Source organism: Pipistrellus hanaki (genome assembly GCF_964339955.1).
Source record: "Pipistrellus hanaki genome assembly, chromosome: 1".
NCBI classification, from domain to species: Eukaryota; Metazoa; Chordata; class Mammalia; order Chiroptera; family Vespertilionidae; genus Pipistrellus; species Pipistrellus hanaki.
This window is the reverse complement of record NC_140503.1, coordinates 38,854,534-38,869,796: the sequence shown is the minus strand read 5'-3', so window position 1 is coordinate 38,869,796 and position 15,263 is coordinate 38,854,534. Positions and strand designations below refer to the sequence as shown.

The 15,263-nt window shown below is 48.8% G+C and overlaps 1 protein-coding gene across 7 annotated transcripts in view; it reads right to left on the bottom strand.

Moving 5' to 3' along the window:
* Positions 1-14,789, bottom strand: part of NIN (ninein) — a 98,706-nt gene extending 83,917 nt beyond the window's left edge. For 3 of the 7 annotated variants that reach the window (XM_084886407.1, XM_084886410.1, XM_084886411.1), the window contains exons 1-3: positions 14,431-14,788; positions 13,877-13,929; positions 4,987-5,190 (exon numbers count right to left, since the gene is read on the bottom strand). In XM_084886407.1, the coding sequence (XP_084742533.1) occupies positions 4,987-5,169 (183 nt within the window). In that variant the 5' untranslated portion in view covers positions 5,170-5,190; positions 13,877-13,929; positions 14,431-14,788. Of the gene's footprint in view, positions 1-4,986; positions 5,191-13,876; positions 14,082-14,430 lie in introns of those variants that run through there. The other 4 variants (XR_014795219.1, XM_084886412.1, XM_084886409.1 and 1 more) reach the window with 4 other exon arrangements.
* Between the last annotated feature and the right edge of the window lie 474 nt (positions 14,790-15,263).

The window sequence follows — 15,263 nt, the reverse complement described above, 5'->3', positions numbered from 1 at the left end:
TGAAATCTGAAGAGGCTGTGGAGACAGCAGTTATACTTGGGGACTGGGAAATCGGGGTTTCCATTCTGGTGCTGCTTCAAGTGAGCTGCCTGACCTTGGACAAGTCACTGTACTTTTCCAAGTTCTGGAGCTCAGGTTTCTCTGTCATACAGATGGACATTTATGTCTAAAAATCTGTGATAGACACTGAAGAACTTTAAGTGCCCTCATGCAGACAAGATGCTTGCTACTCATAAAAGTGTCGATGGGATATTGTAGGAGACTTAGTGAGTGTTCCTGGCCATACTTTCTCTGATGAAAGAGATGATCACTACTGCGATAAAGCAGGTGGGAAAGAAATGCTATTTAGTACTTGTTCTCAACATCTGCTGAGAGCACAAGGCCCTCCTTCCCAAGGGCTCTCCCCTATGCCGTTGCTTTTGTCAGACTCAAGGTTCACAGTAGAAATTAAAGTTAATTCTGCAGTGAATTTGACAAGAAACTGTTAATACAGAATGGAGACAAACTCTTGTAGCCTCTAACTCAGAAAGTCTTCTTGTCTATAAGTTGGGATCACATGCCCTTAGGAGTTTAAATCAATCCCAGATGAGATTATTGTAAAGAAGGGAGTGATGGAGGGATACCGAGTCACAAGACCAACCTAGGAATCAGAAAATACCCTTCACTATTTCAGGTTACTCTCTGGTGGCTAACCCATAAGATACAGCTCAGCTTCAGACATTTAAGAGATACAATGAGAAATGTTTCCACCATTCCCTCCAAGGCGTTCAAAAAAGCCTCAGATCAATAACATGAAACAGGAACGTGGACACAAGGTGGTTATAAATAGGCACTAAATGATCAAGCGTAATCTTGCACACGGAGAACAAATCCAAATAATCACTATCAGAAAGTACTTCTGGATCCTGGCCAGGTAGCTCAGTCGGTTAGAGCATCTTCTCAATACACCAAGGTTGCCGGTTCAATCTCCACTCAGGGCACATACAAGAAAAGCAGCCAATGAATACATAAATAAGAGGAACAACAAATCTCTCTCTCTCTCTCTCTCTCTCTCTCTCTCTCTCAATCAGGAAATACTTCTATATTTTTTACTTATTTTTCAAATGGTTAAAATGTGTATAGGAGAAAGAAATCTTAAAAAGCTTTTAATGAACTGGAAATAACAACAACAAAAAAGCAATCCTCCTTGGGAAATTAACTTGGACATTTGCAAAAGAACTCCAAGCACTTTAAAATAAAAGGTGGGAAAGCTGAGCTAAATTTTATATTTGTACAAATATCAAATTTTAAAACTAAAAATGTTCAAAGTGCCTTTGAGGAGTAGAGTCTGCTTACCCACTGCTTCAGGCGGCTTGTTCTGAATCTAAAGGGTGCCAAGGGCAGGGGGCCCTTCAGTGTCCAAATTCACATCAGAAGTATAGCAAGGAAACTCACCAGAGCCCCAGGGGGCTGTTCTGTCTCAAGTTGGAATATTCAGTAATGAAAGGAAAATACATTTTTAAAACAGGATAGAACCAAAGGCTTCAAAAAACCAAGATAAATGATCATATTTATGTTCAGATTTCTAATGAGAGAGAGAGAGAGGGAAATTTAGAAACACTTCATTTAAAAAACACAAACCAGGAAGCACCTACAATGGGTATTGGAGGTTTGGATGAAAACTTAGTTCAATGAAAAAGAAATCTAATGAACAAAACAAGTTGATGAATAAAACAGAAAGAGGCATGGAAACATGGAATAGACTGAGGAATCTCAGAGAGAAGGGGGGCAAGGGGAAGAGATTAACCAAAGATCTTATATGCATATAGGTATTGCCTAGGACACAGACAATAGGGTGGTGACGGCCTGGGGTGGGGTGGGAACCGGGTGGAGGGGGGTAACAGGGGAACATCTGTAACACCCTCAACAATAGAGATTTTTTAAAAAAAAGAACTAATGTGGTTCCCTTTTTAAAATGTTTGTAGTATTTGCTCCCAGTACTACTCACATTATGTGACCAGACTACAACTTCTTCAGTGTCTTGAGGAGTCCCTTGTCTTGGGGGTCTCACCCACCTGACAACTGCTTAACTGTGGCAAAGATATGAATGGAGCTCGTCTGATAAAAGTAGGAAATATCTATCAGCAATGTCCTCTTTCCTTCAAGTTGGTGATTCCCAATCTTTCGGCTTTTCAAACACATACATGGTGAGGCAAAAGTAGACTTACAGTTGTTCATAGGGAAAATAATACAATAACTACTGAGTAATAATACAGGAACAAACTGCTTCATGTACTCACAACTGTAAACCTACTTTTGCCCCACCCTGTATAACCACTGTGCAGGGGGAATATGGCTTCAAGTTATAAAGCAAGATCAGACAGATGAATGGAAACATAATTTGGGGGTAAATGGCCTATTAGAAAAATTCATGAAAGTGGCAAATCAATTTAAATTACTTTCCTTAAAAAACTGTCAAAAGAAACATTGGACTTTAAGATAAAAAAAAAAAAAGAAGAATTATTTAAGATGGATTTTAAAATAAAATAATAGATGATATTAATGTTCTTAGTTGAGTGCTTTATATCTTATTTATTTTCAAGGAAAAATGACTAATTGAGCCTAATTCCAATAAAGGTAAACTTTAAAAGTTTTATTTTAAAATTATACATTTTAAGATTTAAAAAATAAAATTTAAACCAGGAAACTGATCAATACTGATGCATCCAAAAGCCAATGTAATGGAAAACCGTAGTTTACAATAAACATAAGTTGCACCCATCAGACTAGTAGAATGCCTGGACATGCAGGACACATACAGCACAATACATATCTGTTGAATTACCGAACAGATGACTATATTTAGATTTGTCATGCTTCTATTCCCTTCTCCTGTTTTATTAAACCAAACTACTAACCCTTATAAGTTTTCTATAAATAATATCTAAAGAGAAAACATATGGCTGACATTAAAAACTTAGAATCTTACAACTTCTGGCTCTACCCAATATACCCAAGAAGGTGCTAGCACATGGATGGCTTCTGTGAATTCTAAGGAATTTTCCCCCCACATTTTAAAATTACAGACCATAGAGTGTCTTAACAGCATATGGCCACGTGTATGTGATCAGCTGAGGAGAATAATTCAATTTCATAAAAAATGCACATTGAACGCAGTGCATTAATTCATGGCAGCCCTGCTCTCAAGGCCATCACCAGGAACTCCCACCTGAAATCAATATGCAGACATCTATTTAACTCTTATCACAGGCCCACTAAGTAAATATCACGCTACGGACCACTAAGGTGTTCCTTATTCCCAGGCACACAGCAGACATGAAGAGCAGGCTGGCGGTGTCAGGTCGTTAACAAGTCAATCGATAACGGCTCCCCGGCTCCAGCTGGCCGGATGAGGGCGAAGATGTGCCACATCTGGACAGCACACTGCGGACCTGCTGCCGAGGTGAGATCTGTTGACAGCAGGGGCTTCCAGAGCGCCACTGCCTCCAACACACCTCTCAAGGAAACCTCAAGTTCTATCCTGTCTTCTTGGCCTTTACTAAGCCTTAAATGAGAGTCCCCTCTTGCATACTATTTCTTAGACCCCGACACGCCTGAGATCTCCATGGCCCACAGTGAAAACACTATTATTTTTTATTTTTGTCTCCCCAAAGTGCCTGGGAGTGAGGCAGAGCTAAAAAGCTCCTATGTACATTGCATGATGAGGAGCCTATGGTTTAACCCTCAAATCCCACGTTTCTACTGTTTTCAAAGCAAAAATTTTAGCATTTTGGGGGGAGACCACATGTACCCACACGTAGCTAACGCCTCCAAAGTGACCAAGAATGATCCCAGTTTTGCAAAAACTTCGTGTCCCCCCCCCCCCCTTTAAGTCTGAGCCCTGTGAAACACCACATTCATGGTGCCAGCCCCTGAGAATATCACCCTTCGGCATTGATTTCAGGGTGGTTGCTCCTCCTGTCTGTCTCACGTGACAGAGAGCCAGTGCATCCTACAGTGTCTGCGGTCACTTACCCAACGTGTCAGTTAAGAGACTATGAAAATGAAGCGAAGAAAAGGAAGTTCAGTCACTGGAATAAAGTGGAGATCCCCAACTGCTTCCTCAATTTATACCACATGCTAGAAACACCTGTCTGCAAAGTGACAGCAATAACTGCAGCAGGGCTCAGAAGTACTGCCCATTTTCTCCTCTCATTCATTCAAAAAATAAATAAAAAAAAATCAACAGCCGGGTTCAGCCCAAAGCCATACACATGATGCTCTTCATCATATTTATGAGAATGGAAGGCAACAGCAGGCCGTGACGGATCAGACATCCTCCCCGCGAACAGCAAGAGGAGGAAAAAAAGATCTCCGTGACTTGATCTACAGGGAGAACATGACTATTTGTCGTCAAACGCAGACGTTAACATCAGCACACACAGCGCTGCTGGAAGCGAGTCGTGCTGGGTTTTAAATGAGCCTGCACTGTATTTACTTATCCTCCTGTCTTACGTCCTGGGTGAAGAGTTTAATTAATACTTCACCCCAGAAACAATCCACAGAACAAAGGGCTTTGTCGGGAGTAAAATTCGTAACGGCAATCTGCTTTCCTGTGAATGGAGCCTCCGCACTGACTCCCAGTCTCTGCCCTGGGAACCCGGCACCTCCCTGCTGGCTCAGTGGTGAAAGTGGAGTCTACACAACGACCCACGAGTAACAAGAAAAGGGTTAGGAAACATCCTCTTGTTACCTCTTTCTCTCTCTTTATCTAAGATGCTCCGGGCACACCTTTCCAGGGTGCAAATCACAGCAAGCCCTCATCTCCGGAGCAAAGGGCACGGTACCGCACGCCCATGACCCTTGGCCTGTGTCTCAGGTTCAGAGCTGAGGGCGCACACAGCCGGGATGCCAGAAACAAGTTGCGATCGGTGTGGTCTGCCCCACCCCCAGCGCCCCGCCAGAAACTGCACCCACTTCCACCCGGGGCTCTTCCCCGGGCCTTACCCTGCCCAAGAGGTTGTCCTGAAGCAGCGTCTCTTGCAGCACCGGGGCCACCTCCTCCAAGCTCAGCATGTGGCAAAGGTCGGTGAGTTCCTCCTGTCCCAGGGACCCAGTGCCCGTGGTGTCAAAACTGTCAAACAGCTCCTTGAGTCGGGCCTCATGCTGGTCCTGCTCCACCTCATCCATCCCATCGCCCACAGCGCTCACCTGTGCGGGACAGAGACAAGGTCAGGTGGGGGCAGCCCCTGGAATCCCGCCACTGCCACCCCTCGGCACCACTATCCCTGTCCTCTGCACACCCTGGTCCCCTCCTGCAGGCCGAACGGGACCTTGGTGAGAGCCAGCAGGAGAGGGAATACTCACACCCACCAGCGAGAGCATGGGTCTCTCCGGGACCCAGCCCTGACCAGGCCCATGCGCTCCCACAGGCACACCCGAGAGGCCCGGTCACCGCGGGCTAGCTTTACCGGAATGAGGGAGTCTTGTAGGCAGAAGGGCACCCCCACAGGCGGGCAGCCAGTCTCTCAAACTCAACACAGAGAGCAATTCTCTATCAGCTCATCTGGCCCAGGACGTACAGACAGGGAAAGGCCACTTCTGACACCCAGTCCTTTCAAATACAGTAACTGCCGGTGCCAACAGACCACAGGGCCAGAGCTTCATGCAAGTCCGCACGCTCTAGCCGACCTGTCCAGGTGTTGCAGTCTGCTGGCTGGATGAGCTGCTGTTTAGTTTCTCTTCCTGCAGCCTGGAGGCCCCCGTTGCAATCAGACCAAATGGCTGCAGCAGAAAGCACTGGGTGAGCACGTCTGATACAAACCACCTCCCTGTTTACATGGGACCAATGCCTTTTCCAAGAGTTCCTCAAAAAAGCAACTCAATTAACCATTGGTGCAATCGCATGAGGTGTGACAGGAAGAGTATTCCCTGAAGCTGGCGTTAGTCCCAGGGAGGCTGAGGTAATGATTAGTTGCCTAGAGAGAGGAGAAAACAATACTCCAGCCTTTCAGATGGTGAGGTTCGAAGGAGCCACAGATCATATGAATCTCACGGGGCCTCTAGCATCTAGGCCATCACCCCCCCACTGTATCTCTCTGACCCACGCAAACCCCAGACCTTCTGCTTTCCCACTTTCCATGGGATCAGTAAAAACACGGAGTCATCTATAACTCTCACATTCATTTTTACTAAAATTATACATCATAAAATACTAGGCCCATCATACCTGAAGAGTGATATCTGTTTTTTTTTGCTTGCACAATAGTTCATGTATTATGTGTCGGGCCTTCCCATCAGAGTCTGGCACCTGCACACCTGGAGGTGCCTTCCCCATGATGCAATGGAAGCCACACACGACAGACCCTTGAGACGATGACCTCAGCTCTCTGAAACAAGGCTCTCTGAACCAGCCCTGGACTGTAAAAAGCAGCACCTTTAGAAAAAGGTTTTTCTTTATCTTGCAATAGAATTTGTATTGTGATAAGCCACATACCATGAAGCCCAGCCTTCTAAAATTTTAAGTGTGCAGTGGTATTGTTCACTACATCATGCATGTTGTTGTACAGCAGATCCTAGATCTTCTTCATCTTTTTTTTTTAAAATATATTTTATTGATTTTGTACAGAGAGGAAGGGAGAGAGATAGAGAGTTAGAAACATCGATAAGAGAGAGTCATCGATCAGCTGCCTCTTGCACACCCCCTACTGGGGATATGCCCGCAACCAAGGTACATGCCCTTGACCGGAATCAAACTCGGGACCCTTCAGTCCCCAAGCCGACGCTCTATCCATTAAGCCAAACCGGTCTCAGCAGATCTTCATCTTATGTGACACGCTCTATACCCACAGGACAGCAACTCTCCCTTCCCTTCCCCCAGCTCCTGTAAACACCATCCTACTTTGAAAAGCAGCACTTTTACTTTTACAAAAGTAAAACAAGATGTGGATCAGAAAACTCTGACTTAGAGGTGATGTTCCAGGGAGCAGATCATGACAACATGGGAAGTGAGTGAGCTGAGGTGTTGAACATGGCCAGAATTGAAAATAAGAAAGCCTTTTGTACAAGTCAATGATGCTCTAGGCTGTGTGGCTTTCTTTCTACCGACAACTGGACAACACATGACACGATGGAACAGAGCCCGATCCTCCTGATCTTCAGCAGAACCAGTGGGTGGAGCGGCCCCCTCTGGTCCGGGCTCCTGGTGTGAGAAGGTCTCTCCTAATTACTAGTCTCTCTATTACTAAGGTGCTGCTGGTTCTGGCTCCCTTCCCGGTTGGTCTGTTGGGTTAACTAATCACCATGTCAGTGTTTTCAAACGAAGCTGAGAGTGCTATATAAACATCAAAGCAACAGAAACAAAACACCAAGGTGTGAAGCAAAGCCACAAAAGTTGGGAATTCGGGAGAGGCAAGGCTTGGCTAATGAGATCCACTTAGCGCCTGCCAGGTAATTGTCAGCTGAGATCCGCGAGAATCCCCAAGGTGCTCTGGGGCTTTCAGGGTTGCCATAGCTCTCAGACTCACTCTCCTGAGTTTCACTGTCCCTTGGACTGTAATCTGACCAACTTCATAAATGCCAGACTATTCTGCTTTTGCTTGATTTTGCATATTAAAAAAACCCAAAGGGAAAGAATTCGAACACTTCCTCTTTTAAGAACTATTTTTAAGGGTTGGGACTTGTCCATCTAAAGTTTAGATTCTAAACCAATGAAAGAGGGCCACAAAACTGACAATATACTGAGGAGTCCTGAGCTGATGCATGGCTTTTGAATTTGACCAGTGGTTCTCAACCTTTCTAATGCCTCGACCCTTTAATAGAGCTCCTCATTAAAGTTCTCAACCTGTTCCACAGGGTCGCCTAAGACCATCGGAAAACACAGATATTTACATTACGATTCATTAACAGTAGCACAATTACAGTTATGAAGTAGCAACAAAAATAATTTTATGGTTGGGGGTCACCTCAACATGAGGAACTGTTTTAAAGGGTCCGAGGCATTAGAAAGGTTGAGAGCCACTGTGCCCTGCTCTTTGGCAGATCACTGGATTTTTGCTAGATAAAATTTTTTCAATTTACAGTAGCTTTATTTTCTTTTTTCTTTTTCTTTTCTTCTTTTTTAAATCTCTGTATTTCATCTCTCTCCTTCCCAAGACACTAGGCTTAGGAGAACATTCTTTTCACTTAAGGGGGAAAACAGGCCTACCCCTGCAGAACAAAGGATCGAAGGCTCGTATGTAAGGAGATGTCCAAAAGACATTACATATGGTGACAAGTTGTCAGTATTCTCCTGGCACAGAATGCGTGTTTACTGGTTGATATGATTCCCCAAATGTTCCTCAGTAATTTCATGTGCAAGAATTTCGTTCTCCCCACGTGCCAGAAATGTCTTTACAGAGAAGGCCCACACTTCTATTTCTTCTGTAGTGTCCCCCCACATGCACAGGACAGCGTGACTGACCCTCTCACACCAGGACCCGGTAAACATGGCCTGACTGGGCATATGGAGATTTCTTGAGTGGAAGCTGAACCTGAGTGAGAGCTGCAGACATAAATGAGCACACACAGGGTTTGAAATGCCTCTTTCTTCCACATACACACACCTCTACGCCTCCGTCCCCCACCTCAACCCATCCCTTTCTCAAAGGCATTTTCAGTCCCAGACGTAGCCAACGGAAGTGGAAAGCCAGCACCCACTGCCAAACTGCATCTTACGAGTCGCCCGCCTGAAGTTTGGTTCAAGGAGTAAGTAAATGAGCCCGTGGATTCTTACCCTTGAGCTGCGTTTGTTCGTTATGGAAATTGGCTCTGGGGGGCAGTCTGTCTAAAATACCTCCCATGGCCCCCTCATTTATAGAACGGGAAGGATAATGCCCATCTGGAAGGGGTGTCCTGAGGATTACATTTGATAAGCAGCTGAGAGGAGCAAATCCCAGAGAAAGCTGATACCAGAGGGGAACTGAGAAAACCACCAAGAAAACATGTGACTTACGAAGAAGGGGTTACATTGGAGAGCGGTCACTCCCACAGGCCCATCAGCCACAGATCTGCCTTTTCAGGGGCAGAGCAGGAGCCGTGGATGCCAGAATCCAGAGAGCAAGAATGGGCAGGGTACATGTGATGAATATCAAAATGCTATATTACTGAACCATAATGGCAGCAGGTAATGCTCATGTTGCTTTAATCGTTAATGGCAGATTGTTAATAAACTTAATGTGTACCCTAGCTGGTTTGGCTCAATGGATGGAGCACTGGCCTGTGGACTGAAGGGTCCTGGGTTCGATTCTGTTCAGGGGCACATTACCAGGTTGCGGGCTCGATCCCCAGTAGGGGGCATACGGGAGGCAGCTAATCAATGATTCTCTCTCATCATTGATGTTTCTCTCTCTCCCTCTTCCTTCCTCTCTGAAACCAATGGAAATATATTTTTTAAAAATAAACTTAATGTGGAACAAAAGCAATAAGGCTGAAATATAGTTGGGAGTTCAGCAGAAACAAATTTAAAAAAAAAATTTCCGAGCAGTTACTGTAAGTCTGGCCTATGCAGAGTGCTTTACCTATATGATCTCATTGAATCTTCCTAACACTTTAGATAGCTTTCACCTTCCCACTTAAGATGCAGAAAGTGGGGGCTGGCAAAGGTACAGAACTTGTCCAAGAATTCAATACGAACATGGGTGTAGAACCCTGGTCTGACTCCAAATTCTACTGCCTCTCCATCCTGCACATCATAACTCATGAATGGGCCCCCTGCAATGACATCATCATCGGCAAATCACTTCTCCCCGCCTTTATGTGTCAACCAGCTGAACTGTTCCCCGTACTGGAAACCATGGCCGCAGACTCTTCCAGGCCAGAATGGGGAATGGTAGGTCCTTCCTCCCTCCCACCCGTGAGCCATTTATTGAATATTTATAGCCTCCAGGCCTTAGGGATACACAGGAAAAGCAATCTCTTCTTACTCAAGCAGCTTTGGGATTTAGCGCAAGGAAGACATACACTTGTTTGTAAAAATGATCATGAAGAATCCCATCTCTTCCATAATGGGCAAAGCCCAGGCATTGGGAGCTGTTAAAGAACTCCCCCAAACACTGAAATAGGTCTGATCTGTGCAACTCCCTGCTTCCCAGAGTCACAGCCTAACGGACATCCGCCAGCGATGGGGATCTTACTCAGAGATGAGAGAGTGGGGTTTGGAGTCATGAATCTTTTCTTTCAAGTGGCAAAGAACAACTCCAGGTTCATAAAGCCTGCCACCGACCTGGGCCTCCCTGCAACCATCTGCCTTCCCGACTGAACTGTCAGAAGCCTTGACCACTCTTCTGGAATAAAAGGGCAGCGCGGGCAATATTTTGAAGTTCTAACTGGGGGGATGGTTAAATAAGAGGCAGATGCACCCAGCCATTCATCAAAACATTTACCACCCATCATGAGAACTATTCGGAGCGCTTCCCTTCCAAATAACTCGAAACAAGGCTGCCAGAATGCGCAGACCCTGACAGGGAGGTCCATGGCAGAGCTGTGTTATTGTGCTCCGCTAGGCAACCCTGGCCGCTGAAGTCACAGTGCCAACGGGGGCCGGGAGAGACATAGGTGCGGGAGCAGCCAGAGCGATGAAGTCCCCATCATAAGGCCAGCATGAAGTGGATGCGTGAACTTATGAACTTTCCAGCAGCCAAGACATAGAAAGGAGCTTGTAAGAATGGCAACCCGGCCAAAGGGGACGTCTGTTCTGGGCCACAGGGAGTGAAAGGGGGACAAAGCCTGGCAGGGAGGCCCAGTAATAAACGAGCACAATGCCAGAGCCCCGAGCCCAGGCCTTTATTTCCCCTCCAGATGGTCCAGCAGCTGAACAGCTACGAGGAATGTCTGCCCGTCCCCCATTGGCTCAGCCGCGTCCGCTGGGTGTTACAATGGATGCTTCTGCGTCTGTGATCAGACATAGCTGTTGGTGGCCCACAGACCAGACAGTGACCATCAAGTGATAATGTAGTTACTTTACAACTAAAACGATAAACAAGCTTTCACCATTTGGCAAATCAGAGCCTCATAATGCCAATGATCAAATTAAAATGTTTCCTTTTTCTTCTCTCTTTTCTGCACTTGGATTTGCTGCAAAGACTTCCAGCATTCCTCGTTTGGACTAATTTCAGTGTAAAATGAAATAGGGACAAGACTAAATTTAAGTTTAGCAGAAGCTTAATAGAAAAAGCAATTGTCCCCATAACACAAAAGCTTAAATGCCACCACACAGAAACGGGGGGGGGGGGGGGGGGGGGCACTTTAAATTAGAAAAAATAACCACCGTTGCTAACCACACTACAAAATTTAATTTTGCTAAGGGTATCCTACCAGTATTTAATCTAAAACACAAACTTTGTATTTTACTATCCTGAATGATGTAGCACAGCCAAGCTTTTGTTAATTGTAATAGCAAGGTGGGTACCCAACCACGTTGTTACCTCGGGACAGCTGGAGGAACGCAATCATGAGCCTCCCACACTGTGGGGTCAATAACCTGTAATCAGGCACCAAGTAAAACTACAGAATCCAAAAACTGGGGCCTGTGTGTCCCTTTCTTAAAAGGGACTGCTGGTAACAGCTTTCACTTCTGAGCCGTATTAACTCACATTAATGTAAAGTGCCTGCGGGCCTGAGAACAGTGTGTTGGGGTCAACGTGAAGAGCTTCACTTTTTACATCTATAAACAGTAGGTTTTCTCAACTTTTTTTTTTTTTTTTTTTTAAGTGAGCATTAGGACAGGAATACTTTGTAATTTTCCCATCCAAAAGCTGTAATAAATGGCTAATTGCTGCTCTAAGTTGCAATATAGACACATCCTCCTAATTTCAAAGTTGCTCACTTGCATATACCCACCATCTTTTTAAAATTCTATTTTATTTGTAATTAGGATAAAATATCTTTTTTTTTTTTTTGCAAGTTTCAGTATGTCTCTTCACAAGCCCCTGCTCAACAAATGTACGTTCAATAGCCAGAATTCAAACCACACAATCTGCTGGCCTACAAATGAATCAGCCTCTACAAAAATAACCCCCCTCAAAAGATGTGAGGCTGTTTGAATGCCTCAAACATGCTCTGGTTCAACTTGCCAGCCCTTTATCAAGGTTAGCCTGATAAAAATGTATTTTCATTATCAGCATAAAGTGGAAGCATCAAGATGGCTGAAATGTTAGTTTAGAAAGCCATTTGCAGTGACATTTAAAACCATTTATTTGAACAACACTTGACGTATGATAAGAACGTTGCCTATTAAGATTGGCTGTTCAGGATTCATTGGAGCCCCGTTCTCCTCCTCTGAGTCAGTTAATATCTTTTGGTATTAAGGATCATCACATACTTAAAAGGGGGGGTGGGGGTGGAAAAGACATCCATGCCATTCTGAGTAAGTGCCTATTGAAATGACTGATCCGTGACATTTTAATGCAAAGACTGTGCCTGTGATGGCTTCCTTCACGTTGTCCCCTGTAAAGCCTTGTCCTGCCTTTGCCCCATGTTTGGCCCATCTGGAACATCCATAAGTCCTTCCCTTTATCTATGCCCGGCTCAGAATGCTTTCCTCTAAGCTCTCACCAGAGAATAGGTGAAAGTAAACAAATTTGCCAAGAGACTCCGCAGCAGTCCCCTTGACCTCCCTAAGGACATTGACAACAGCTGAGGAGACCATAAGACACTGGGTTTGCGGTCCGCCTGTAAGGATACTTTTACACGCAGTCTGGGAATGCTCACAGCCCCCTCCGACTCCAAACAAGATCTGCCAGCATTCTAGGTCAGCCACCGATGTGCTGGCCACTGGGGACGATCAAGATAAAATTAAGCTGACAATGAAAAACAAACCCCAAACAAAATGCTTCCTCCTTGCAGAGTGTTGAGCCACAGGAAAGAAGTAAACGTATACATTTATTTTGATTGTCGAGGGTCTGAGGAGCTTAGCCTAAACAGCTACCACCTCACTCTCAAGACAACCCTGCCATCTGATCTCATTTCACAAATTCAGGAGTTAAGTTGTGTGGCAAGCCCATCTCAGGAATTCCTCATCACCAGGAGGGGATCTGCTCCTGGGAAGTCAAGACAGCAGAAGATCTCATTATAGTTTAGTTGTCTAGACACCGGGGACCTGGGAGAGCCATCTCCCCAGCCCCCATTTAACTTGCAGGGTTGGGGCTAGGAAATGGCCTCTCCCTATCTCTATCGCTTTCAGCTTCACAGAGAGAGCTCTCTGCAGGCCACTGTTCCCACCAGCTTCGTCCTTTTGTCCGGGACCGGTTTGGTGGCTGCAGAAGCCCCGCTCCGGGACCCTGGACGCTGCTCCCGCAGAACTCCACACTTGATTCTGCCGTGCCGGCCAGCAAAGGCAACAGAGTATCATTTTGTTCTTTTCCCTTTCTTAATAGTAATTACCCTGGGAAAGTCTTTCTCTATGTATCGATCCCACACCCCTGGGGGGGAAAAAAATCACACTTTAAGAGCAGCTAGCTCTCCGATACTCAAGACGACAGACAGCCCAGGCTAACACCTCGGGTCTCTCCAGACAGGGCTCTCTCTTCAGTTGCTCCACCACAAGGCTGCCTGGGTGGCACACGGCCACAGAACAAACCACCCTTTCTGTTCTCTCTGGGACTGAGGTCCGCTCCTGGACCAGCACATAGTGGCCGCTTTCAGCGGGCGGCCGCGGGATGAGATGGGGCATCGCGGCGGCGGAGGCGGCGAGGCGCCCAGACCCGCTGCGCCGCCGGGCGGGGCGCGGAGGCCGGGCCCCTGGCAGCCTGCGATGGAGATGCGACCACCACCCGCCGGCCCATCGCCGCCCCCAAGAAACCTCAGACACCCCACGGTACGGCCAGACCGCCCGCCCCCGGCCCGCGGCGCCCGCGCCTACCTTCTGTCGGCCTCTCCGTCGCGCCCGCACAGCCGGCCGCCGCCTCCGGTGCCCTGCGGAGCCAAGCGGGCGCTTTGTTAGGGCGCACGGAGCGGGGCAAGACTTCGCGGAGGTTCGGGACTGGCGTCCTTCAAAAGGACGCGCCTGGCGACCCGCGCGACCGTCATTTCCATATGTAAGAACCCAGCTTTCCCGAAGTGCGGCTCCGGGGCCGCGGCGCGCGCCGCCCCCGCCCCCGGCCCGCCCCGGCCGCCCCCGCCGCCACCACCGGCCCCTCCTCCCGCCCCGAGGCCGCCCCCTCCCCGCCGGGCCCCCGGCAGCGTCCGGGCGGGACTGGCCTCCAGGCCACTCGCTTCCTCAAAGCTGCTCCCCGCACCCGGGCCCGCGGGGACCGCTCCCGCCCCGGCCCCGGGCCCCGGAGGGGGAGCTCCAGGCTGGCCCGGTGCCCGGTGCGCCCGGGGCGCGCAGGGTCCCCCGACGGCGCGGGGCAGCGCGAGGCCTCCGGGCGCCCCCAGGCCGCAGGCGGGGGCCCCGGAAGCCGGCTTCTCGCTCACCGCGTGCGGGGGCTCAGGCGCCGGGGGCCGCCGCGGGGACCATGGCCGCGGGGCGCCCGGCTCTCACGCGCCTGCAGCGGCGGCAGGGGCAGCGGCAACGGCAGCGGGACGGCCGCGCCCAGCGCGCTCGGCTCCCGCTCGGCCGCGGCCACGGAGCTCGGGGCGCCGGTGGGAAGGGCCGGGCGAGCGCGGGAGGAGGGCCCGGGGCGGGGCCGGCCGGGCGCGGCGCCTCCTCCTCCTGGACCCGCGCAGCTGGGGCGGCGGAGGGGAGAGCGTCTATCGCCCGCGGGGTCTGTCTCCCCCGCCTGGACCCGGACTGTCCCCCGGGGTCCCAACTGCTCGTGTCGATGAAGCCCCGAGGAGCCCGGTCCCGTCTCGGCTGCCGCGTGACGCTGGGGGGCGGGGCGGGGCGGGGGCGGGCGCTTCGAGATTTGAACTTGGAGTGGCCAGGGCTCCAGGGGTGCAGATGGAGGAGACCGGAACCCCGAGGTCGCCGCGGGACAGCGACTGGCCCGTCCACCGTCCTACCCCTGCCCGCTCGCCTCCTGGGCCTTGCAGCGCGCCCTCACACACTCCGCTGCGCCCCGACACCCGCGGCCACTTGTGGGTGTGGAGAGGAAGGGCCCGCCTCCAGCCGGTGGTCCTTGTGGGCGAGGATTTAGGCGCCTCTTGCCCCCGGGCGGCCCCGGATTTGTCAGCACGGGAGCGCCCTTGGGCCTTTCTTGGAGGAAAGGTCCAGGAGGGGAAGGGCACCCTTTGCAGCGAGTGCCCCTCTCCTACCAGGTCTAGACTGGCTTCCCCAAGGCTCCCCCATCCCTACACGTCCGATCTGG